The sequence below is a fragment of the Mobula hypostoma genome, chromosome 29, assembly GCF_963921235.1.
Source record: "Mobula hypostoma chromosome 29, sMobHyp1.1, whole genome shotgun sequence".
In the NCBI taxonomy this organism is placed as follows: Eukaryota; Metazoa; Chordata; class Chondrichthyes; order Myliobatiformes; family Myliobatidae; genus Mobula; species Mobula hypostoma.
Genome location: NC_086125.1, coordinates 25,648,616 through 25,675,936, shown reverse-complemented (window position 1 = coordinate 25,675,936; position 27,321 = coordinate 25,648,616). Strand labels below are relative to the sequence as shown.

At 44.2% G+C, this 27,321-nt stretch overlaps 1 protein-coding gene across 3 annotated transcripts in view; it reads right to left on the bottom strand.

Annotated features, from left to right (window-relative positions):
- The window catches only part of camsap3 (calmodulin regulated spectrin-associated protein family, member 3), a 245,721-nt gene that overhangs the window by 151,431 nt on the left and 66,969 nt on the right, over positions 1-27,321 (bottom strand). For all 3 annotated transcript variants that reach the window (XM_063035960.1, XM_063035961.1, XM_063035963.1), the window contains exon 2: positions 877-1,136. In XM_063035960.1, the coding sequence (XP_062892030.1) occupies positions 877-1,136 (260 nt within the window). The remainder of the gene's footprint in view (positions 1-876; positions 1,137-27,321) is intronic.

Genomic DNA, 27,321 nt, shown 5'->3' with positions numbered 1-27,321 from the left:
TTTGGCTAAGAGGAAAAGATCAGGAGAGAGAGAGATAGAGACAGGGAACAACTGAAATCAAAGGAGGTATAAAATTGACGGGAAACGCTGCAAATGGTCAACCTTGGGTCCCAGAGAATCATCCTTCATTTACTTCTAACTGTTCCAATAATCCAGGCAAGGTCATCGTTCGTCACTAAAGTGAAGTACATTGGCCCCCAGTTGTATTCCCCCATTCCCTTGTACATTAAAGTGAACCCTTGTCCTTACAGTTTATTGCCCACCTGCACTACATTCTCTCTGTAACTGTAATACTTCATTCTGCATTCTGCTATTGTTTCCCCTTGTACAATCTCAATGCACATTAATGAATTGATTGACATGGATGATATAATAAGACAAGTTTATTACTGTTCTTCAGTGCAGGTGACAACAACAAACTACTTACCAATTGATTTGATGTGCGTGCATGGTCTCTGGCAGCACATTATTGGTCAGATCCTTGTCCTCACGTCGGCAGCAATTTATTTACTTAGAGATACAGCATAACAGGCCCTTCCCGCCCAGCGAGCCTGGCTGCCCAATTACACCCATAACCCAGGTGGCAATACTAAACCAACTTCCTAACTTATTCCAGTCAGATATTGGGGAAAGACACCCCTATATGTTCACCCCAATGAAAACAACACACCTCTTGCGTTATTTATGCGCAAGTTAACCGAATGACTGCAGGAAGCAAGGAACAGGAATGACAAACAATGGGTGACAGTATGGAGACAACCAACGTAAGATAATCCGAGTCTAAAGTAGCTACAGTATGCATTAGATTGTACCGGGGGACATACATCTAATCCTCCATTGGGACCGCTGCCTCCAGTCTGTGCATTCAATGCTTACCATTTTGATGGGCTTCTTTCGGAGATCCGCCTCTGTCACCACCACCTCCTGGTCCTTCACCTGGAGTCCTCTCCGCAGCAGAGCCTGCAGGACAGCCGTGTTATCCTGTGGCGGGCCGAGCTCATCCCGTGGCAGCGTCTGACCACACACCCGGCAGTAGATGTCCGAGGAGAGAAGCAGGCGGATGACCGGAGGCTTGATGTGCTCCTGGTCATACTGGTCAGTGTAAAATGGCTCCCTCAGCTCCTCCGGTACATTCCCTGTAAAGGACAACATAAAGGAACAAGAGAATTAATAACCACACGAGATTCTGCAAATGTTGCAAATCCACAGCAACACACACAAAATGCTGGAAGAACTCAGCAGGTCAGGCATCATGAAGAGGCGAAAAGAGGGCACAGCCTTAGAATACAAGGATGTCCCTTTGGAACAGAGATGAGGAGGAACTTCTTCGGCCAAGGGATGATGAATCTGTGGAATGCACTGGCACGGAGGCTGCGAAGACCAAGTCACTGGGAATATTTAAACTGGAGGTTGATAGGTTCTTGATTAGTAAGAGTGTCAAAAGTTACAGAGAAAGGGCAGAAGAATGGGATTAAGAGGGATAATAAATCAGCCTTGATGGGATGGTGGAGCAGACTCGATAGGCTGATTGGTCTAGTTCTGCTCCTGTGTGTTATGGTCTAAAGAGGTGATGTTTCTGGCGAGGACCCTTCATCAGGACTCGTGAGTGTGGCTGTCTCCCACCTTTGCTGCACTCTCTACATCACTCAGCCCAAAGCTAATGGCTACGACTTGTTCCTCTAGTCCAGTGAGGTGGATATACTGTTTTGTGGCTCTGCTGGTACCAGCTCTAGCCACTGTTGGGAGGCTGTGTGGGTTCACATCTCACTCCAGAGACACATTCTCAGCTAAACTTCCAATGCAGAGCCGCAGGAGTACTGAGTGCCCTGTGGCAGAGCAACACACACAAAATGTCAGAGGACCTCAGCTGGTCGGGCAACATTTACGGGGGCGGGGGGGGGAATTAAACAGTCAACATTTTGGCCAAGATCCTTCTTCATGACTGGGACGGGGAGGAGGAAGAAGCCAGAATAAGGAGATGGAAGGGAAGGCCAGGGCAGGAGAACAAGCTGACAGTTGATAGGTGAGACAAGGTGGGGGGAAAGGAGGGGGGATTGAAGTGAGAAGCTGGGAGATGATAACTGGAAGAGTTAAAGGGGTGAAGAAAGAATCTGACAGGAGAGGAGAGAAGACCATGGGTGAGTGAGGAGGAGTTTGGGCACCGGAGGGGAGATACATAGTCCCTAGGGTGGGACTGCTCATGAGGCCACCCTCCAGTGGTCAGAACAGTTGGAATAGTAGGGAGACTGGAGATGGTCCCTTCTCCACCCCCCTCGGTATCTAGGCCAATTTTAACTCCTCAGATAAGAGACAGGTCTGCCTATGTCAAACCAGATACTCTTCTTCTTTCTCATCATTGATACTAATGTCATTATGTTTATTTTTGATGATTTTCTAATTATTGGAATATGTCTTGCATGGTACTATTTCCATAAAAACAACACCTTTCACAACATTTTGATGGGCTTCTCCAAGAGAGGGAATTTGCAGAATGCCTACGAGATGGCTTTCTAGATCAGATTGTGGTTGAGCCTGTAGGAATTTGCAAATAAAACATGTGAGAGTCATTTTACGTGCTTAACAAAAACCCTTTACTTTTACAGACTTAGAGACTACACGGAGGGGTGAAGCCCAAGGGCTATTCGACCTGTGTACAATGCCCAGCATTTCTATGTTAGAAAATTCAGCCCTCGCGCTGGCCAGCTTTTCTGAGTCCAGACTACGTGCACAGGTGTGGAAATCTGGCGTTCGACCCCATGCTTTGTGACTGTAGTGGAAAACGATGGCTTGGTTAGGTTTGGGGAACTCGCCCAGTAGGTGAGGGAATTCACGTGTGGCGGTGCACGCGCTGGACAGAGTCGTCATGGGGAACTTGTAGGGGGTACCAGGTAATGACCCAGAGTCCTTTGCATCCACAAGCTGGCAGCTCTTAAGATCTATTAACACAGGAAGGCTGCGCCGGGCAGTGGTATAGCAATTTTAGCCGTGGCAAAGTTCCACGTGTAGCCTCATCCACTGAAGCAGAGCATCATGCGTGCTGAACCACAAGCCCGGATCCTGTTGTCGTTGGTGGCCTCCACCACGAATCCATTGCTCTCTGCCTTATAAACGATGGCCGATGCTGACAGCACACTCAGGTGAGCGTCAGTGCCACACAGGAAGCATCGCTCTGAAAGGGTGCTCGTAATGAATCATAGATGACCCCATTATGTAACTTCCTTTATATCACCTCATACTGACATCATGTCAGACATAATCTCTTAAAGTGAACACAACAACTCAATGGCGTGTTTGTGAATTATGTAGAACAGTTTCTTTTATGAACAAGATGTGTCATCTGTCACCCATGACATCACCCTACAAGCCCACTAGGGGAATAGCAATTCTGGATTAGGTGTTATGTAATGACCCAGATTTGATTAGGAAGGTTAAGGTAAAGGAATCCTTAGGAGGCAGTTATCATGAAGTGATAGAATTCACGCTGCAGGTTGAGAAGGAGAAGATAGAATGGAACGTATCAGTATTACAGTGGAGTAAAAGGAATTACAGAGGCACGAGGGAGGAGCTGGCCTAAGATGACTGGAAGGGGTCACCAGCACAGAAATCAGCAGTTTATTGGGAAAATTCAGGTGCATGAAAGAGACATCCCAAAAATGAAGATTTTATAGAAAGGATGAGGCATGGCTGACAAGGGAAGTCAAAAACAGCATAAAAGCAAAAGAGAGGGCATATAATATAGCAAGAATTAGTGGGAAGGTAGCTTTTAAAAACCATCAGAAAGTAATAAAGAGGGAAAATAATAATAATAAATACTTCATTGATCCCAAGTGGGAAATTCTTTCATTACAGCAGCAACATTTAAAAACACACTTAGCAGTGTGCAGACTTAACTAATAATAAAGTACAGAATAATAATATACACAATAATTACTAACCAATGTGCAATATATATAAAATAATAAAACAAAGACTATTGTACTCTGATGTGCTTTCTCATTCTCCTGTTGCACAGAGATGAACTGTTGTATATGCTTACAACAGGAATTCTGCAGATGCTGGAATTTCAAGCAACACACATCAAAGTTGCTGGTGAACGCAGCAGGCCAGGCAGCATCTCTAGGAAGAGGTACAGTCGACGTTTCAGGCCGAGACCCTTCGTCAGGACTAACTGAAGGAAGAGTGAGTAAGAGGTTTGAAAGTGGGAGGGGGAGGGGGAGATCCAAAATGATAGGAGAAGACAGGAGGGGGAGGGATGGCGCCAAGAGCTGGACAGGTGATTGGCAAAGGGGATATGAAAGGATCATGGGACAGGAGGCCCAGGAAGAAAGACAAGGCGGGGGGAATCCAGAGGATGGGCAAGGGGTATAGTCAGAGGGACAGAGGGAGAAAAAGGAGAGTGAGAGAAAGAATCTGTGTATAAAAATAAATAACGGATGGGGTACGAGGGGGAGGTGGGGCATTAGCGGAAGTTAGGGAAGTCGATGTTCATGCCATCAGGTTGGAGGCTACCCAGACGGAATATAAGGTGTTGTTCCTCTAACCTGAGTGTGGCTTCATCTTTACAGTAGAGGAGGCCATGGATAGACATGTCAGAATGGGAATGGGATGTGGATTAAAATGTGTGGCCACTGGGAGATCCTGCTTTCTCTGGCAGACAGAGCGTAGGTGTTCAACAAAGCGGTCTCCCAGTCTGTATATGCTTATTGCATTTGGTAGGAAAGATTTTCTGTAATGATCCTTGTGACAGCAGGGCTGAATGAATCTGTTCGAAAGGGTACTCCACTGTTCATTCAGTAGGTCATGGAGAGGATGTGCCAGATTGTCCATAATGGATAACAGTTTGTTTAGTGACTTCCTCTCCACCGCCAACTCAAAAGAGTCTGGGTTGTAGCCAAGGACCGACCCCCAGCAAAATATGAAACATGAAGGAAAACTAGCCAATAAGAGGATACGACCTTGTCTCCTGATATATAAAGAGTGGATATTGGACCACTGGAAAATGGCGCTGGAGAGGTAGTAATGGGGGACAAAGAAAGGCAGAGGCACTTAATAAGAATTTTGCATCAGTCTTCACTGTGGAAGACACTAGCAGAATCCCAGAAATGTAAGAGTATCAGGGGGCAGGACTGAGTATAGTTTCTACTAAGGAGAAGGTGCTTGGGAAGCTGAAAGGTCTGAAGGTAGATAAGTCACATGGACCAGATGGACTGCACCCCGAGATTCTGAAAGAGGTAGTTGAAGAGATTGTGCAGGCATTAGTAATGATCTTTCAAGAATCACTAGATTCTGGAATGGTTCCTGAGGACTGGAAAATTGCAAATGTCACTCCACTCTTCAAGAAGAGAGGGAGGCAAAAGAAAGGGAATTACATGCCAGTTAGCCTGACTTCAGTGATTGGAGAGATATTGGAATCTATTGTGAAGGATAAGGTTTCAGGGTACTTGGAGGCACATGATAAAATGAGCCAAAGTCAGCACATGGTTTCCTAAATGGGAAATCTCACCTAACAAATCTGACAAAGAGTCAGTGGATATTATTTATTTGGATTTTCAGAAGGCCTTTGACAAACACACGTGAGCCTACTTAATAAGAGCCCATGATATTATAGGAAAGGTATCATGGATAGAAGATTAGCCGACTTTCAGGAGACATAGAGTGGGAATAAAGGGGGCCTTTTCCGGTCGGCTGCTGGTGACTAATGGTGTACCACAGGATTCAGTGCTGGGACCATTTCTTTCCATGCTATATGTCAACGATTTGGATGAAGGAATTCATGGCGTTGTGGCCAGGTTTGCAGACGATACAAAGATAGGTGGAGCGTTGAGGGAACAGGGCATCTGCCGGAGTTAGATTGGGAGAATGGGCAAAGGAGTGGCAGATGGAGTATAATGCAGGGAAGTACATAGTCATGCACTTTGGCAGAAGGAGTAAAGGCATCAACTATTTTCTAAATGGGGAGAAAATTCAAAACAAGAGGTGCAAAAGGACTTGGCAGTTAACTTGACGGTTGAGTCAGCAGTGAGTAAGGCAAATGCAGTGTTTACCATTCATTGCAAGAGGACTAGAATATAAAAACAAGGATACAGTGCTGAGGCTTTACACTTGTAGAATAGTGAGCAGTTTTGGGCCCTTATCAAAGAAAAAATGTGCTGGCATTGGAGAGGGTCTAGAGGAGGTTCACAAGAATGATTCTGAGAATGAAAGGGTTAATATATGAACAGCATTTGAATGCTCTGGGCCTGTACTCACTGGAGTTTAGAAGAATGAGGGCGGATCTCATTGCAGCCTATCGAATATTGAACAGTCTGGATAAAGAGGATGTTTCCCACAGTGGGGGTATCTAGGACCCGAGCGCATGCTTTATAACTGATGGACATCCATTTAGAACAGAGATGAGGAATAATTTCTTTAGCCAGAGGGAGGTGAATTCGTGGAACTGATTGCCATGGGCGTCTGTGCAGGCCAATCATTGGGTATACTTAAGGCAAGGTTGTTAGATTCTTGATTAATCAGGGAGTCAGAGGTTACAGAGAGAAGGCAGGAGAATTGGATTGAGAGGGATAATTGATCAGCCATGATGGAATGGTGGAGCAGACTCAATGGATTGAATGGCCTAATTCTGCTCCTGTGTCTTATACAGTATGTCAGTGATAATAAGCTTTATTTCGATTGCTGTGTAAGCTATTTATAATTTATGTTAATTTATGTTTGTAATGAACTGTGCTTCCTGCTGCCGAAAGCTGATTATTATGGCCTTGATACCCAGGTTAGGTATGCCTTCGACAGTAATCTTGATCTATTATTACATCGTCACATCAGTAATGGCCATCTCTGAATCTGTTCAGACTGATGGACTGCATTACTGTGGGGTATGGAAACTGCACTGTGGCAGACGGGAGGGCTCTACAACCGGTAATTAAAAGCAGCCCAATGCATCACCGGCACCAACCTACCCGCCATCAAAGACATACAGTGGTATGCAAAAGTTTGGGCACCCCTGGTCAAAATTTCTGTTACTGTGAATAGCTAAACGAGTAAAAGATGACCTGATTTCCAAAAAGCATAAAGTTAAAGATGACACATTTCTTTAATATTTTAAGCAAGAAAACTTTTTTATTTCCATCTTTTACAGTTTCAAGATAACAGAAAAGGAAAAGAGCCCAAAGCAAAGGTTTGGGCACCCTGTATGGCAGTACTTAGTAACACCCCCTTTGGCAAGTATCACAGCTTGTAAATGCTTTTTGTAGCCAGCTAAGAGTCTTTCAATTCTTGTTTGGGGGATTTTCGCCAATTTTTCCTTGCAAAAGGCTTCTAGTTCTGTGAGATTCTTGGGCTGACTTGCACGCACTGCTCTCTTGAGGTCTATCCACAGATTCTCGATGATGTTTAGGTCAGGGGACTGTGAGGGCCATGGCAAAACCTTCAGCTTGCACCTCTTGAGGTAATCCATTGTGGATTTTGAGGTGTGTTTAGGTTCATTATCCTGTTGTAGAAGCCATCCTCTTTTCATCTTCAGCTTTTTTACAGACAGTGTGATGTTTGCTTCCAGAATTTGCTGGTATTTAATTGAATTCATTCTTCCCTCTACCAGTGAAATGTTCCCCGTGCCACTGGCTGCAACACAAGCCCAAAGCATGATCGATCCACCCCGTCCCCCCCCCCCCGTGCTTAATAGTTGGAGAGGTGTTCTTTTCATGAAATTCTGTACCCTTTTTTCTCCAAACATATCTCTGCTCATTGCGGCCAAAAAGTTCTATTTTAACTTCATCAGTCCACAGGACTTGTTTCCAAAATGCATCAGGCCTGTTTAGATGTTCCTTTGCAAACTTCTGACGCTGAAATTTGTGGTGAGGACGCAGGTGACGTGTATGTAGTGGTATTGGGGTGGGTTGTGGTCATATTAGTGCAGCTGTCGCTGCACAGTAGAACAGTGCACCACCACTCCAGAGTCTGCTAAATCTTCCTGAAGGTCTTTTGCAGTTAAAGGGGGGTTTTGATTTGCCTTTCTAGCAAACCCACGAGCAGTTCTCTCGGAAAGTTTTCTTGGTCTTCCAGACCTCAACTTGACCTCCACCATTCCTGTTAACTGCCATTTCTTAATTACATTATGAACTGAGGAAACGGCTACCTGAAAACACTTTGCTATTTTCTTATAGCCTTCTCCTGCTTTGTGGGCATCATTTATTTTAATTTTCAGAGTGCTAGGCAGCTACTTAGAGGAACCCATGGCTGCTGATTGTTGGGATAAGGTTTGAGGAGTCAGGGTATTTATAAAGCTTTGAAATTTGCATCACCTGGCCTTTCCTAACGATGACTGTGAACAAGCCATAGCCCTAACAAGCTAATGAAGGTCTGAGACCTTGGTAAAAGTTATCTGAGAGCTCAAATCTCTTGGGGTGCCCAAACTTTTGCATGGTGCTCCTTTCCTTTTTTTCCCACTCTACAATTGTACAAAACAAAAAGAATACACTAATCTTGCTTAAATTGTTGAAAAGAATGTTTCATCTTTAACTTTATGACTTTTGGAGATCAGTTCAACTATTCACAGTAACAGAAATTTTGACCGGGGTGCCCAAACTTTTGCATGCCACTGTATGTACAGAAAGGGTCTGGAAAAAGGCCAGTAATATCGTGAAGGATCCCACCCACCCTGCTCATGGACTGTTTGCCCCATTCCCATCAGGGAAGAGGCTACGCAGCATCCACGCCCAGACCACTAGAACCAGAAGCAGTTACTTCCCCCAAACCGTCAGGCTGATCAACACCTCCAACCATTAACCCACCCCAATACCACTACATACACATCACCTAGCGTCACTTTGTGCACATACAGTACAACCAATGTAGATAAAAATTACTTGTACATTGTTTTCTAGGATTGCTTTTATATTTATAGTGCGTTTAATGTGTATTTATTATGCTACACTGGATTTTGAGTAACAATGATTTCATTCTCCTTCACACCCATATACTTAAGTATGATAATAAACAATCTTCAATCCTGAATCCTTTGGCCCCACCCTCCCTGCGTCAAGCACTGACTGGTTCTCTATCATCCCCCATCGTTCTGTTCCATACAAACCCAAGATCACCCAATATTCAGTGGCTCATGTTCGAACCTGAATTGTCCCATTTACCTATCATATTGTGCTTGCGGAATCATACTGGTTCTTAGTTAAGTCCTGTGATATTAAAATTCTCACCCTCATTTTTCAGGAACTCCTGCAAAACCTCATCCCTCCATGTCTGAAAGTTCCTCCAATCCAACTGCAAACCTCCAATTCAAACCTCCTCTGTCCTAGAATTTAATTCTTACACCAATAAGGGTCTTGGTTTCTGCTGCCCAACATCTGTCTCATTGCATCTCTTTCCTGCCATGGTGAAAAATAGATTACCTTCTTAAGATTAGCTTTAATTTGTCACACCTACATCGAGATATCAAAACGTGCAGTGAAATGCGTTCTTTGCGTCAATGACCGACACTGTCTAAGGATGTGCTGGCGGCAGCCCGCGAGTGTTTCTGTGCTTGCAGCGCCAACATAACATGCCCACAACTCACTAACCCTAACCCGTACGTCTTTGGAATGTGGGAGGAAACTGGAGCAGCCAGAAGAAACCCGTGTGGTCACGGGGAGAACATAAAATGGCGGGGATTGAATCTTATCGCTGGCACTGTAAAGCATTACACTAGCCGGTATGCTACCGTGCAGCCCATACAGAGGCAATTTATCTTACGTACATTAAAACTGTGACAGATTTAAGAGCTGTTCGTGTTTAAAAGGGACTTGGGAATGCTAGAACACAAAACAAAGAAACTTAACATGTAGGCACAGCAGGTGAATGATACCCTGGCCTATTCAGCAGGAAGATTTTCAAACAAGATTAAAGACATCGTACTGCAATTATGTGGCATTATATCCCAGGTGAAGTCACACCTGGAACATTTTGTACAGGTTCAGTACAGGAACCATTTTGTGTTTGGAAGGATTATTTCCTGGGAAGGTGGGGATTCTCAGAAGAGGAGAGACGGCGCACACTGGGCCCATACTGGAGTCGAGAACAGTGAGTAATGGCCTTATGGCAACATAGACCATAGGGCATTGAACAGTACAGCATGGTACAGGCTTGTCAGTCCATATTATTGGCCAACCTTTTAACCGAGATCTGTCCCATATAGCCCTCCATTTTTCTTTCATCCAAGTGCCTACCTGAGTGTCTCTTAAATGTCCCTGATGTATCTGCCTCTACCACCCCAGCAGTGGGGTGCTCACGCCACTCGGCCTTAAAAAAATACGACCTCTGACATCATCTTAAAATCACCTTAAAATTATGTCCTCTCCTATTGACCAACGCCACCGTGGGTTAAAGGCTCTGGCTGTCCACTCTGTCTATGCCTCCTGTAATCTTACACACTTACATCATGAAAGCTCTCAACCTCCTTCACTTCAAAGAGAAAAGTCCGAGTTTGCTCAACTTTTCATCATAAAACATGCTCTCTGATCCAGGCAGCGAACTGGTAAATCTCCTCTCCAATGCTTCCATATCCCTCCTGTAATCAGGTGACCAGAAATGAACACAATACTGTGAGTGTGATCTAATCAGTATAGAGCTGCAATATTACCTCGTGATTCTTGAACTCAATTCCCTAACTAATGAAGGCCAAAGCACTATACGTCTTCGTAACCACCCTATCAACTTGCACAGCAACTTTGAGGGAGTCTATGGGCGTGGACTCCAAGATGCCCCTGTTCTTTCATAATGCTAAAAATCCACCATTAACACTGTGTCCTGCCATCAGGTTCAATCTTCCAAATTGTATCACTTCACTCTTTTCCAAATTGAACCCCATCTGTCACTTCTCAGCCCAGTTCTCCATCTTATCAATGTCCCATGATGACCTACGGCAACTTTCTACATGATCCACAACACCATCAAACTTTGTGCCATCTGCAAACATACAAAGCATTTACATTGATAATCAAGATACATTCAGAGATTGACTGGACTGGGGCATTCACCTACTATGAGGCTAGACCCTGATCCTAGACTCTCCCACTATTGAATACAACCTCTCCACGTCCCCTCTATTTAGGCCTTTCAATAATCAGTAGGTTTCAATGAGCCCGCTCCCATTCTTCTAAACTGCAGTGAGTACAGGCCCAGAACCATCAAACGCTCCTCATACGTTAACACTTTCATCACCAGGATCATTCTTGTAAACCTCTGCTAGACCCCAGCCCCCATGCCATCACATCCTCTCTTAGATAGAGCCCAAAATTGCTCAAAGTACTCCAAGTGCAGGCTGACCAATACGTCATAAAGCCTCAGTACAGTACTACATACTTGCTTTTATATTCTAGACCTCTGGAAATGAATGCTAACATTGCATTTGCCTTCCTCACAACCTCCAAGTTAACCTATAGGGAAACCTCTACTGGGACTCCCAAGCCACTTTGCACCTCTGATTTCTGAATTCTCTCTCCATTTAGAAAGTAGTCTACATCTGTCCAGACAACATGGGAAAAAAATAGTTTTTCCACAGTACTGCATCTCAGTACCTGTGACAATAATAAACCAACTACCCATACACCTCAGACCTATTGCCCCACGACGGGACCCCTTGTAGGAATCCGAGAGAGAGGTTAGGGGCAACTTAAGAATCAATACAGCAATTGATAATGGTTTATTATTATTGTCGTGTATCAAGATACAGAGAAAAGCTTGTCTTGTATGCTGTTCTTACAGTTCAATCATTACATAATGCATTGGGCTAGAATACGGTAGCACAATAACAATGCAAATAAAGCATAAAAATTATTGAAAGAATGGTCTCTCAACAGAAGCTACAGCACTGTGCAAAGGTCTAAGGCACATACATAAGCTAGGGTCTACACAGTATTGGATATTGGTTAAAATAGGAAGATAGTTGGGAAGCAGAATTAAGAGTACTTAGCTTTGTATTAGGTCGGTAGTATTGTTTGGTAACTTGAAATATGTAATAAACAGTACTGTGCAAAAACTTTAGACACCTTAGCTACATATATGTACTCAAGACTTTTGCACAGTACTGTATCTGCAATAGAAGACAGCACCCATCATTATGGGCACCCATTACCCAGGACATGCCCTCTTCTCATTGCTACCATGACGAGGATGCACAGGAGCCCGAAGACACACAGTGTTTTAGAAACAGCTTCTTCCGCTCTGCTACCAGATTTATAAATGAACAATGAAACAAACCATGAACACTAACTCACTATCTTTGCCCTCTATCTGCACCACTTAATTTAATCTTTATATACATTTCTTGTCATTTACAGTTTGTTTTTTTATATATTGCACTGTACTGCTACCACAAAACAACAAATTTCATGACGTACATGTGTCAGTGATATTCAGCCTGATTCTGATTACGGTCTTACGGTGCTATGGAGTGTCGTACAGGAAAACGATAAACGCAAGATATAACAAGGTAGATAATGAGCCCTTTCAAGGATGTGATAGAAACTGTCCTTGAGATTGGTGGTTAATGCATTGAGGCTTTTGTATCTTCTGCCCAGTGGGAGAGGGGGAGAGGAGAGATTGTCTGGGGTGGGTAAGCTTTTTGATTCTGAATCCAAAGGAAGTTAAATAGACATGGAAGTGAGCCCGGCAGACAACTACATTCGCATCCAGTGAACAGCTCAGTGGTTCAAGTCCTACTGTACAACTGGCATGCATAGTTGATTCCCCAGTGCAGTTTGCCTTCTTTTGCACGGTAATTGTTTATCAGTCTTTGTCTCTTCATGCGTAGTTTTCTATTGTATTTTTTCCTGTAAGTGCCTGCACGAAAATAAGTCTCACAGTGACATACATGTATTTTGGGGGTCCATCTAGAACCCCCAACATCCAGGACAGGCTTTCTTCTTGCCGATGCATCAGGCAGGAGATGCAGGAGCCTTGGGTCCCACTCCACCAGGGTCAGCAACAATTATTACCCTACAATCTTCAGATGTGGATAACTACACCCATCTCAACTTTGAACTGCCTTCACAACCCATGGACTCACTTTCAAGGACTCTACAAACTCATGTTCTCAGTATTATTTATTTACTGATTTAATTTTATTTCTGCACTTTGTCTTCCTTTACACATTGGTTGTTTGTCAATCTTTGTTCCTGCGTAGTTTTTCATTGATTCTATGGTAACTCTCTGCTCCACTGTGAATGCCGACAAGAAAATGAATCTCCGGATAGTATATGGTGACATATAAGTATTTTGATAATAAATTTGTTTTGAACTTTTGTACTCTGAACAGTACCTGAGGGGGTGCTACATTGCTAGATGTGCCAGGTTCAGTTAAGGGAAGAAGGTGGGAAGAAGCTTGTGTGAATCAACAGCCGTAACAGAGAACAAAAAACAAACTGCTGGAGAAACTCGGTGGGCCGAGCAGCATCCGTGGAAGCGGGGGATGGTGGACATTTCAGGTTGAGACTCCGATCCTGATACAGTGAATCTAAGCAGTTCTTTTCTACCATCCCCACCGCCCCCAACAGATACTACCCAACGCAGAGTTCCTCCAACATGACTGTAGACATCAAAAATCTGGAGCAACACACATAAAGTGCTGGAGGAACTCAGCAAATCAGGCAGCATCTATGGAGAGGAATAAAGAGTCAATGTTTTGGGCCAAGACTCTCCATCAGGAATCATTTCCTGAACTGCTGAGTTCCTCCAGCACTTTGTGCATGTTGATCCAGATTTCCAGCACCTGCAAAATCTCATGTGTCCCAGAATTCTTCTGACAGTTTGTTTTAGCTTCAGTTTGCAGGGATCTGTGTTCCTGTGTCAGAATCGATCCTATGCATCAAGTATTTCATGCACATCGGATGGTCACTTACTAAAATCGATCTTCTTGGTCACGATATCCAACCCATTGATTCACACTTTCACCGGAAGGCAACTTGCAATCAGGTACAAGTACTGAGCACATTCACTGAATATGTTGCAGAATTAACTTTATTCAGGCAAACTTTAAAAAAAAGGTCAGTTTCACAACTAACTCATCAGTACAGAAAACAGGAGGTAGGTCAAAATTCAATAGGTCAAGGTGCCTTTTTCCGTTGAGTAAAAGCAGGTTAATCAGTAAACCTACTGAATTCCTTCTTCAGCTCTTTGTCTCTTCCAACTATCACCTCCCAAATTCTCACATCTTTCCCATCTTCCCTCCCTCACCTGGATTCACCTGCCTTATGCTTCCGCTCCACCCTCTCCCCTGCACTCTTTTACTCTGGCTTCCGTCCCTTCTTCCCAGTCCTAATGGAGGATTCAGCCCAAAATTCTGACTGTTCATTTCCCTCCATGGATGCTGCCTTTTGAGTTCCTTCAGCATTTTGTGCATGAGACTCTATACTCTATTCCTGGGGACAAGTGCTGGTTTTACCGACTTTTCAAACCTGTCTTTCAGCCATCAATCATAAAAAACAAAGAACAGTCCCAACACAGTAAATTCTGAAACCACAAAATACTTTCCAAAGTTTTAATACTTGGTAAAATGACAGTGTGGTGCTTTACAGTGCCAGCAATCAGCCATTGGAGCTCAATTCCTACTGCTATCTATAGAGTTTGCATGTTCTCCCCGTGACTGCATGGGTTTCCTCCCACGTTCTAGAGACATACAGCTTGGGGTTAGTAAATCGTGGGCATGCTATTTTGGCACTGGAAGCTTGGCAAAATGCCGGGCTGCCCCCAGCGCATCCTTGGACTCTGCCAGTTGTTGATACAAACGATGCATTTTACCGTACGCTTCAATGTTTTGATGTACATAAAGCTAGTCTTAGAATCACAACTCTGGATTGAGTAGTATCTGTGAGGGTATTGGGGAGGATGGTTAAGAGCTGTCAATGATTCAGGACTTTTAACACTTAGTCAGCTGATCCGCTGTGAGTGATTGGGGTCTTGTGTTTCCATTCATTGGTTCCATCCACGACCAATGCGTGGCTTAAACCCTTTGGCTGCATCAAGGTGACACAAGGAGCTCAAACAGAGAGGAACTACCTCAGAAATCAGCATCGGGTCACCCTGAGCTGATCAGTCACACAACAAGTAGAAATCTTGAACTTGCTTCCTCAAAAAAAATGTCAAGGCAGGGAGGGGTTTATCAGATGTAGGTGTGTAATTAAATTACAATTCCAAAACTGAAATTCAAAGACTTTTGTTAATTCATAAAAAGCTTGTGAAATCAAAGATATTTCATTGGGCAATATGGTGAAAGATTAAATTTAGAGATAAGCTTTATTTATCACATATACATACATCAAAACATACAGCGTCTTGTGTCAATTTGTGTCAGCATCATTTTGTGTCAATGACCAACTCAGTTCAAGGATGTGCTGATGCAAATAGTCAGATCAGACAGCAGAGAATCAGGCCTTTCAGCCCATTTAGTCTCTGCTGATCATTAAACACCCATTTACACTGATAAACACAAGGAATTCTGCAGATGCTGAAATTCCAAAGCAACATACACAAAAAGCTGAAAGAACTCAACACACGAGGCAGTATTTATGGAAATGAACAAACAGTTGACATTTTGGGCTAAGATCCTTCATCAGGACTGGAAAGGAAGGGGGAAGGGGCCAGAATAAAAAGGTGGAAGGAGGAGGAGGTGGACAGCTGGAAGGTGAAGCCTGCTGGGTGGGAAAGGTAAAGGGCTGGAGAAAAAGGAATCTGATAGGAGAGGAAAGTGGACCTTAGGAGAAAGGGAAGGAAGGAGGGGCACTGTGGGAGGTGATAGCCAGGTAGGGATGAGATATGAGGCCACAATGGGGAAGAGAAGAAGGGAGGAGAAAGGGAGAAACTTTTTTTTAAACCGGAAGGAGAAATCGATATTCATGCCATCAAGTTGGAGGCTACCCAGACAGAATATAAGGTGTTGCTCCTCCACTCTGATGGTGGGCTCATCGTAGCACAAGAGGAGGCCATGGATCAACATGTCAGAATGAGAATGGGAATTGGATTGAAACGTTGGGCCACTGGGAAGTTCCCTATGGCAGATGGCGCGGAGGTATTTGACAAAGCAGGGTCCCCAGTTTATGATGCGTCTCACCAGTATAGAGCAGCACTGAATACAATTGACAACCCGAGCAGATCCACAGGTGAAGCGTTGTCTCACATGAAAGGAATATTTGGGGCCCCGAATGGAGAAGATGGAGGAGGCGAATGGGCAGGTATAGCACGTTGGCTGCCTGCAGGGATTAGAGCCAGGAGGGTTATCAGTGGGGAGGGGTGAGTGGACAGAGGAATCATGGCGGGAGTGATGTCTGTGGAAAGCAGAGAGTGGAGTGGAGGTAAAGATGTGTGATCTTACACTGATGCCATTTTTCTGTTAACTACCTCCCCCTACCGCACACCTGCCCCCCCCCCCAGATTTATTTACTCTATGGGAAACCTTTTAAATGAGCAGAATCAGATTTATTATCAGCGGCCTACATAATGTTGTCATGGTAGTGGGCAGCTTACCTAGGAGAAGAAAACCTCTGATCTCAAACCTCCACTGCCTGTAGCTATACCCACTCAGAGGGAAGGCTTTGGGAGTAAATCCTGAGGAAAAATCCAGAGCTGTAGTCCCTAAGGCAGTCTTAAGTTGAGTTCAACACTGACCAGCAATTCCTGCAACATTGCTGGTGCCATCTGTAACTGGTCTCTGTTGTTCCTTTGGATTAGACAGCTACATGGAGAGGGGAAGCCTGCTGCATGGGCAACAGCTTGCTCTCCATTTCATACTGCCCTGGTTTGTATGTCACATAGTCAGCTGGGACACACAACTTCCATGGCTGACCCTAATCAACACAGAACCTCAGATGATGTTATACTTGTTTTGCAGCAGCAAAGACAAAGGTATCACAAATCACAAAAATATACGAACACAGCAAAAGAAATAGATTAGATTAGATTAGATTATGAGGACACGTAGTCCTCTTTTATTGTCATTTAGTAACGTATGCATTATGATACAATATTCCTCTGGTGTGATATCACAGAAACACAGGACAGACCAAGACTGAAAAACTGACAAAAACCACATAATAATAACATATAGTTACAACAGTGCAAGCAATACTGTAACTTGATGAAGAACAGGCCATGAGCACGGTAAAAAAGTTCAAAGTCTCTCGAAAGTCCCACATCTCATGCACATGGGAAAAGGAAGAAAAACTCTCCCTGCCATGCCCGACCATAGTCTGACTCTGAGTCATCCGAAAACTTCGAGCTCCGACCAGTCCTCCGACACCGAGCACCATCTCTGCCGAACGTTTCGACCCCAGCCCCAGCCACCAGCAGCAGGCAAAGCTGAAGATTTTGGGGCCTTCCCTTCGAAGATTCTCGATCGCAAAGTAGCAGCGGCAGCGAACCGGGCATTTCAGAAATTTTTCCAGATGTTCCTCCGTGCTCTCACGGCTGTCTCCATCAAATCAGAATTGTGCACGGTACCCTACTTAACAAATACGATATCATTTCACCAGAGAGGCTACATGCGCTGAGTCGCGCCGCCATCTTCTCCTCCCGCCTAGTGAGGTGGTGTTCATGGTTTGGTGGACAATTCAGAAATCTGATGGCAGAGGACAAGCAGCTGTTCCTGAATCATTGAGTATGGGCCACTGGGCTCCTCTACCTCCTCCCTGATGGTGATAACGAGAAGAAGGCATGTCCTGGATGATGGACACCGTCCCATGATGGAGAACTCAGTGGTGGAGAGGATTTCCCCCGTGATGAAAACATGGGAGGAAACAGGAGCACCCACACAGTCAAAGGGACGACATGAAAACTCTACACAGACAGCAGCAGTCAGAATTAGAATCAGGCTTATTGTCAGTGATACATGTGGTGAAGTTTGTTGTTTTGTAGCAGCAGTGCAGTCACAACAAATTACTAGGAGCTGCAATAAAAACAAATAAATAAATGGCAGTGAGCTTTTCCATAGCAGAGGGCTACGAGTAACCCTAGGTAATTTCTAAAGTAAGTATTGTGGGCCGAAGGGCCTGTATTGTGTTGTAGGTTTTCTCTGTTTCTCGGGAGTTGCACTCATCCAAGTGAGTATCGAGCATTCCATCACAATTCCCAACCAGTGTACAGTCAATGACCAAAAACCCTTAGGGTGACAGGAGGGGGAGAAAAATCTCACCTCAGAAGACAGCTGAACTCTGATAGCCATAATTATGTGGCTGGTTGAGTTGAAATGATTGCCACTGGCAACCACTAGTTTAAAAGCTGAAGAAAATCCAGCCCAAGTGTATAAGCACAACTGTTTCTGCCAATGCCGGAAAACCAAGGCAACATGCAAAATGCAGGCAGAACTCAGCAGGCCGGGCAGCTCCTGTGGAGGGGAACACACAATCAATGCTTTGGGCCAAGGCCCAACATCAGGAATGGAAAGGAAGCAGGAAGAAGCTAGGAAAAGAAGGTGGGGAGAGGGGAAGAGTACAAGTTGGCAGGTGATAGATGAGAGGAAAGGTGGGTGTGTGAGGGAGGGGGGAGGTTGCTGTGAAAAGCTGGGAGGTGATTGGTGGAAAAGGTAAGGGGCTGAAGAAGGAACCTGATAGGGCGGGAGAGTAGACCATGAGAGAAAGGGAAGGAGGAGGGGCACCAAAGGGAGGTGACGGGCAGGTAAGAAGAAACGGGGTAAGAAGAGGGCCAGAATGGGAAATGGAAAAAGAGAGATGGGGGAGCAGGGAGAAACTAACAGAAGTTTGAAAAATCAGTGTTCATGCTATTATGTTGAAGGCTGTCCCGATGAGGTATTGATCCACCAAACAGAGTGGTCTCATTGCGGCAGTGGAGTCAGCCATGGACTGACATGTCAAAGTGGAAATGGGATACCATAGAGGTGACTACGGATGTAGCTTTTTCTCGTCACTTCCTCTTACTAACTTAATTCTCTCATTCTGAAGTTGCATTCGTTCTGCCACAAGGTCACTGACCTGAAATTTGAATTCTGCTCCTCTCCACAGAGGCTATTTGACAAAGTATTTCCCAAATTTGCAGCCATATGCAAATCTGTCCACTTCAACACAGAGCTCATAGCCGAACAGTGCATTATGAGTAAAGCTGCACTCCACGTACAGCAGGCTCAGTGGATTACGCTTACTTCCTGAAATTTAACCCAGATAAATCTCTTTCTTCATGTGAAACAAAAGAGCATTGTATTCTGACCCACCCTCCCACTGAAACTGCGGTTTCCAATTCAGCCGACTTCTAGTAAAGGGCACCTATAACACAAAGAGCATCAATTGTAGCTTCTTTACAGAAAGGGTAATGAATACCTGGAATGAGCTGCCAGAGGAAGTGAACAGGTACAACTGTAACAGTTAAAAGGTATTTGGATACGTACATGGAAGGTTATGGGCTGAACACAGGCAACTGGGACTAGCAGAGGGTATGCTATGGTTGGACATAGATCAGATGGGCCAAATGGCCTGTTTCCATTCTGTATTATTCAGTGACTCTATAAATGATAGATGGAGGTCGATTAAACTTTGGGAAGCTTGAATCCACTTTTTTGGGAGCGGTTAGAAGTAACAGAATCACATTCTCTGCAGATTTCCATCCCACCTCTACCTCAACACATAGATTCAGCAGCCACATTGTGAGTTACCACCAGTAGCTAATAAAGTGGCCACTGACTCCTGCTGATGGCCCGTCCACTTCAAGGTTCGACATGCTGAGCGTTTAGATGCTCTTCCACACACCACTGTTGATTGGCGTGGTTATCTGAGTTATTGTCACCTTCCTGTCAGCTTGAAGCAGCCTGGCCAATCTCCTGTGACCTCTCATTAACAAGGCATATTCACCCATAGAACTGCCACTCACTGGATGTTGTTTGTTTTTTCACACCATTCTCTGTAAACTCCAGAGAATGAAAATCCCAGGATATCAACAGGTTCTGAAATACTCAAACCACCCCATCTGGCACCAATAATCATTCCTTCCACAATCAAAGACACTTAGATCACATTTCCTCCCCATTCTGATATCTGTCTGAACAACAACTGAAACTTTTGGACATATCTGCAATTTTTTTTTGTTTTGCATTGAGTTGCTGCTACTTGATTAGCTGAATAGATATTTGCATTAACGAGGCAAACAGGTGTACCTAATAAAGTGGCCACTGAGTGTTTATTCCTTGGGACCTCCCATGACCCTCACTGGATAGGTGCTAACACAAACTTAGTGGCGCAGCTGCTGCCCCACTGCTCCAGAGACACAGGTTCAATCCTGACCTCACAGACTCTGTGCAAACTCCACCCAGATTCTCCCTGCGACATGTGAACTTCCTCCAGGTGTTCCGGTTTCCTCCTGCATCCCAAAGATATGCAAACTGATGAGTTAACTGACACATGAAATTTGCCCCAAGCAGAGGTGAGTGATTAGATTTGTGGGATGGTGGGAATACGGTGTAATGAGAGCAAATGAATGCAGTTTCTGTTGACAATAGGGATGCGTTTCTGAGTTGTACGATTCAATTCTAACCCCTGCAAACAACCAGTGCATCCTGGAGATCCCACCAAAATGCTGAAGGATTCTCAAGGACACCCCATAAGGTCCAAGACCTAACGTAATCCTCACCTACGAAATAGATGGAACATAGAACAGTACAGCACAGTAACCAGCCCTTTGGTTCAATTAGTAACTAAATGCCCAATGAAACTAATCCCTCTGCCTACACAGTGTCCATATCCCTCCAACTGCTCGACATTCGTTTCAGCTCTGGTTGCCTTTGGGGAGGGTGCAGAGGAGGTTTAAAAGGACGACGATGACTGGACTAGATGATGCGTCTAATGAGGATAGGTTGAGTGAGCTCAGGCTTTTCTCTTTGGGGCAAAGGAGAATGAGGGGTGACTTGATAGTTGTATAAAACTGAGGCACAGACAGAGTGGACAGCCAGCACTTTTTTCTCTGGGCAGCAATGGCTAATACCACAGGATATACATTTAAGGAGAGTGGAGGAAAGTTTAGCGGAGACATCAGAGGAAGGTTTTAAAGCGGTAGGTGCCTAGAATACACTGCCAGGGGTGGTGGTAGAGGCTGGTACAATAGGGCCTCAGATAGGCACATGTGTCTAAGAACAATGGAGGGCTGAGTTGGAAGGAAGGATTAGTTTGATGGTAAAGTAGATTTCCATATCTTGGTACAACATAATGGACCGAAGGCCCTATACTGTGCAGATCTATGTTCATGTGCCTATATGATTCTCCCTATCATATTGGCCTCCATCACCATCCCAAACGGCACGTTGCATCAGAAATACTGCTAGGCTCCGAGAATCCTTGGTCCTTATTTGCCCAACTGCATCCACTGACCACGGGAAATCCACTCACAATAAGGATGATTCACATGCAATAGGAAAAAAAAATTGATACCAAACAGCAGAAACCATCCCCACTGAGGGATATGTCATGTGTTTCACAGAGCACAGGTACTCCAAGTCCAGAGCAAGCAAAGATTTGGTGACCTCCGAATCCCTCCAGAGTCAACGCCTAGCAAAACCACACTGCACAATTACTAGAAAAAAATCAGCAGGGCACAGCAACTCATTATGAACTTCGTGTTTTAAAAAAAATCTGTGTACCTACATGATGTTGTAACAAGTCACTGACCTGGAGAATTTACCATTTCACTCTCTGAACTGCTAAATATACTTAACTCTGTATATTCATTCTTCAGGGAGTTTATTTGATTAATGAGTTTATTTGAGCGTATTAAGTTTATCTGAGAAGCACTGTGTAAAGTTCAGGCAACAAAAATCAGATTACAAAACATGAACCAGTCAAATTTCAGCAGGTGACAAGTGCCAAATTTCCACAGGACCTGTTTGTTTCCAATATCAAAGCTGCTGTTGTAACCTTAAAACAGATTCAGGAGAAACGGCCATTGCCTTCTGCTAGCTACTTGTCTAGCAGATAACCGCTTTAACCTCGGATATTTGAATACAGAGTTCAAAGATTGGCTTGTTTTTGAGACCATGTGAATTAGTCAATACCCCCTTCTCACTTAAAACACTGGGTTCAAGACAAGTGCTTTATGACTCTATGATTTGAGTTCAAATTCTCAGCCTCAGTGGGATTCGAAATTGGGTTTCTCTAGATTAGCAGCCTAATAACTGTAATTAATTTATTGTGGCTGTGAGTGATTGGACCACATTCACAATTGGTTTGGTCTATCAGAATCAAAATTAATATCCCTGGCTTATGTCGTGAAATTTGTTAACTTAACAGCACCAGTGCAATGCAATACATGATAAATATTTAAAAAAACTGAATTATAGTGAGTATATACCTGTATATTAAATAGTCAAATTAAAAATAGTAGTGCGAAAACAGAAATAATTTTTTAAAAAGTGAGGTAGTGTCATGGGTTCATTGTCCATCTGAAAATTGGATGGCAAAGAGGAACAAACTGCTCCTGAATCCTGAGTATGTGCCTTACCTCATTCCTGGTGATAACAATGAGAAAAGGGCACATTCTGGGTGATGGGGGTCCTTAATAATGGGCATTAATTTTCTGAGGCACTGCTCCTTGAAGAGGTCTTGGATAGTACCCATGATGGAGCTGACTAATTTACAACTTTCTGTAGTTTCTTTTGATCCTGTACAGCAGCACCCCCATACCAGATGGTGATGCACACAGTACATCTGTAGAAGTTTTTTAAGTGACAAACCAAATCTCTTCAAGCTCCTAATGAAATATAGCTGCTATCTTGCTTTGATATGTTGGGATCAGGTTAGATCCTCAGAACTATTGACACCCAGAAACTTGAAATTGCTCACTCTCTCCACTTCTGATCATCAGGCAAATCTCTCCCCACCACTGAGCACATGTGCACTGATACAAGAAAGCAGCCTTCATTAAGGACCCACATCGTCTAGACCATGCTTTCTTCTTGCCAGAGGTACAGGAGTCTTTGGGTCCTACACCACCAGGTTCAGGAACAACCAACACCCTTCAACTATCAGGCTCCTGAAGCAGCATGGATAACTTCACTCACCTCAAATCTCAACTGATTCCACAACCAACAAACACACTTTCAAGGACCCAACACCTCATGTTCTCAGTCATTTACTTATGTTAGTATTTATTCATCTATCTAGTTATTTATTTTTGCAAAGTTTGTTTTCTCTTGCACATTGGTTGCTTGTCTGCAATTTTCTTCCCCCTTCCTTTCCAAACCTGATGAAGGGTCTCAGCCCGAAACGTTGATTGTTTATTCCTCTCCATTGACGCTGCCTGACCTGGAACAGTTAATACCCTACAACTATCAGGCTCCTGAATTGGTTGGGTGGGGTGGGGCAGGGTGGGGTAATACAGGAGTGGAAAGATGAAAAATCCCTTTCATAACACACCCTCTGCAAAATTAAATGTCTGCTCCCACAGTGATGGCACCTGTTCAAGGAAATGGCTCACCGCCATCTTCAATACCAGACAGAAGCCTACAAAGTAATGAGAGGCAGAAATAGTGGGACGGTCAGAATCTTTTACCCAGGGTAGAAGTGTGAAGTACTGAAGGGCATGCATTTAAGAAGAAAGGGATGGAAAGTTTGAAGGAGATGTTATGTTGAAATTGTACAAGACGTTGGTGAGGCTGAATTTGGAGACTTGTGTGCGGTTCTGGTCACCTACGTACAGTGGGCAAGTATATTTTAAACATGTACACAGATGGATGCCTGGAATAGACAACTGAGGTAATGGTGGAAGCAGACAGAATAGTGGGTATTAGACAGGAATAGTTACGTAGGGAAGGAGAGATCAGGATTATGTACAGGCAGAAGGAATTTTGTTAGATGTGGCCCTGTGTTGGGCACAGACGTTGTGGGGAATGGCTTGTTTCTGTCATGTACTGTTTTATGTTCTATAACCGCCGGCGTCACCAGCAATGAATGCATAAATGAACATTAGACATACATTAATGCTGTGTAAGTCCACATGTACACTACTGTGTGTACAAATAGGCAGCTTGCTAGCGTGGTGGTTAATGCAACACTTTACAACACCAGCGGTAAGATCAGGGTTCGATTCCCTCTTGCGTCTGTAAGGAGTCTGCATGTTCTCCCTATGACCACGTGGGTTTCCTACAGGTGCTCTGGTTTCCGGCCACATTCCAAGGACATACGGGTTAGGGTTAGTAAGTTGTGGGCATGATACGTCAGCGCTGGAACCACAGCGAGACTTGTGGACCGCCCTCAACACAATCCCCGCTGAGTGATTTGACACAAATGATGCATGTCACTGCATGTCACAATGCACATGTGAAAGATAAAGCTAATCTTTCTCTACAAAGACCAGAGGATGGAAAACCATCAAAAAATCATCACAGCCAATAACTTTAAAAATAAACTATTAAAATCGTTTACATTTTGCTGGAACAACTTGTGCCATGAATAATCATGAAAGATATTCAACCATACACACTTTCTTCTCATAATCTACGGGAGGCTGCAGCAGCTATTGTTCATTCATTACGAGAGCTTTACAAGGAAGTTACCCAGTTCCCCAAGCAATGGAGAGGAGGCTGCAGCTGCCAAGCACTTGGACGTCAAAAGGAATTAACATAATTTATACATTTCTGGAACCCCAAGGGGACTGGCTGGTGTTCTTCAAAGAAATAAATTAACCAAGCTTGCAGTGGATGGAAAGTAATCTCACAAATACCGTTCTTCTTCAATTCATCGAACAGCAAGGACAACTTCTGCTCACAGAGCCGAGGAACAGAGAGTACGAGTTCCAAGTGTTGGAGATAGAATGGCAGCTTTGCCCTTTCTGGGCCCTGCAAGCACTTTCGAAGCAAGAACGGATTCATTTTGGAAGGTTGAATTTGAAGGCAAGAGCACAGGGTTTATGGCACGATTCTTAGCAGTGTGGAGGAACAGAGAGATCTTGGGGGATACACATCCGCAGATCCCTCAAAGTTGCTGCACAAGTTGATAGGGTGGTTAAGAAGTGTATGGGGTGTTGTCAGGGGGTCAAGTTCAAGTCACAAGATAACGTTGCAGTTCTATAAAACTCTGTAGTACTGTGTTCAGTTCTGGCCACCTCCTTATAGGAAGCTTTAGAAAGGAGTGCAGAGGAGATTTACCAAGATGCTGCCTGGATTAGAGAGCATGCTTTATAGGTTGAGTGAGCTAGGGATTTTCTCTTTGGAGTTAATGAGGATGAAGGACAACTTGACAGAGGTGTACAAGATGATAAAAGGCATAGACTGAGTCAGAGACTTGTTCCCAGGCGGAAATGGCTAATACCAAGGGCAGAATTTTAAGATGAAAAGTATAGAGGGGATGTCAAAGGAAAGTGAGTGAACCACCACAGAGAATAGCGGGTGCGTAGAACACCCTGGCAGGGGTGATGGTAGAGGCAGATGCTTCCCTGGTATCATGTAGCCTTGATTACCTGACTGGCAGACCACAGTACATGTGCTTGCAACACTGTGTGTCCGACAGAGTGATCAGCAGCAATGGGGCTCCACAGGGGACCTGTCTTGTCTCCCTTTCTCTTCACCATTTATACCTCGGACTTCAACTACTGCACAGAGTCTTGTCATCTTCAGAAGTTTTCGGATGACTCTGCCATAGTTGGATGCATCAGCAAGGGAGATGAGGCTGAGTACAGGGCTACGGTAGGAAACTTTGTCACATGGTGTGAGCAGAATTATCTGCAGCTTAATGTGAAAAAGACTAAGGAGCTGGTGGTAGACCTGAGGAGAGCTAAGGTACCGGTGACCCCTGTTTCCATCCAGGGGGTCAGCGTGGACATGGTGGAGGATTACAGATACCTGGGGATACAAATTGACAATAAATTGGACTGGTCAAAGAACACTGAGGCTGTCTACAAGAAGGGCCAGAGCCGTCTCTATTTCCTGAGGAGACTGAGATCCTTTAACATCTGCCGGACGATGCTGAGGATGTTCTACGAGTCTGTGGTGGCCAGTGCTATCATGTTTACTGTTGTGTGCTGGGGCAGCAGGCTGAGGGTGGCAGACACCAACAGAATCAACAAACTCATTCATAAGGCCAGTGATATTGTGGGATGGAACTGGACTCTCTGACGGTGGTGTCTGAAAAGAGGATGCTGTCTAAGTTGCATGCCATCTTGGACAATGTCTCCCATCCACTACATAATGTACTGGGTGGGCACAGGAGTACATTCAGCCAGAGACTCATTCCACCGAGATGCAGCACAGAGCGTCATAGGAATCCATTCCTGCCTGTGGCCATCAAACTTTACAACTCCTCCCTTGGAGGGTCAGACACCCTGAGCCAATAGGCTGGTCCTGGACTTATTTCATAATTTACTGGCATAATTTACGTATTACTATTTAACTATTTATGGTTCTATTACTATTTATTATTTATGGTGCAACTGTAACGAAAACCAATTTCCCCCGGGATCAATATGATTATGACTAAGATACATTAGGAACATGTAAGAGACTCTTAGATAGACACATAAATGACAGAAAACTAGAGGGCTATGTTGGAGGAAAAGATCAGATTGATCTTCGAGTATTATAAAGGTCAGCGTTCTCTGTTGTATGTTCTAAGTTCTCCCCACCTGCCTGTTCCAGCTAGGTCAGTGTCACTAGGGTAGAACATCAGCATTGTACATAAAACTGCAAACACAAAGTGATGTCAATACAAACTCAGTGGTGGAATTTTAAACAGGGTGTGTGCATCCAACCCCTTCAAGGCGGCAGGGCCAGGCAGGAAGGGCATGAAAATGCAGACTGGAATATTTAGAAACACAGAAAACCTACAGCACAATACAGGCCCTTTGGCCCACTTTAAACTACAATTTTACAACTCAGAGACACCAGAACACAGGAATACAGAACACGCACAATCTGCTGGACGATTTGTTGTAGGGGTGGGAACAGAGAAAGGGAAAAATACATCCATATGCAGGGTTTCAACCCAAATGTCAACAATACCATCTCGGTCCACAGACAGAAATCGCACACACACATGCACACCCTCCTACCTCAACCCACAGTTCCTCCAGCAAATTGTAAATCTGTGACCCATTTAGGTTTTATAATCTCAATTTGGGGATGGAATCAGCGTCACTCTCAACTCAGGGACCACACTTCAGAATACAAAGAATGTCCCATTAGACAAACGATGAGGAGGAATTTCTTTAGCCAGAGGGTAGGAAATCTGTGGAATTCATTACCATAGATGGCTGTGCAGGTCAAGTCATAGAGTGTATTCAGAGCACGGGTTGATAGGTTCTTGACTAGTCAGGGCATCAAAGGTTATGGACAGAGGACTGGAGAATGGGTTTGAGAAGGAAAAT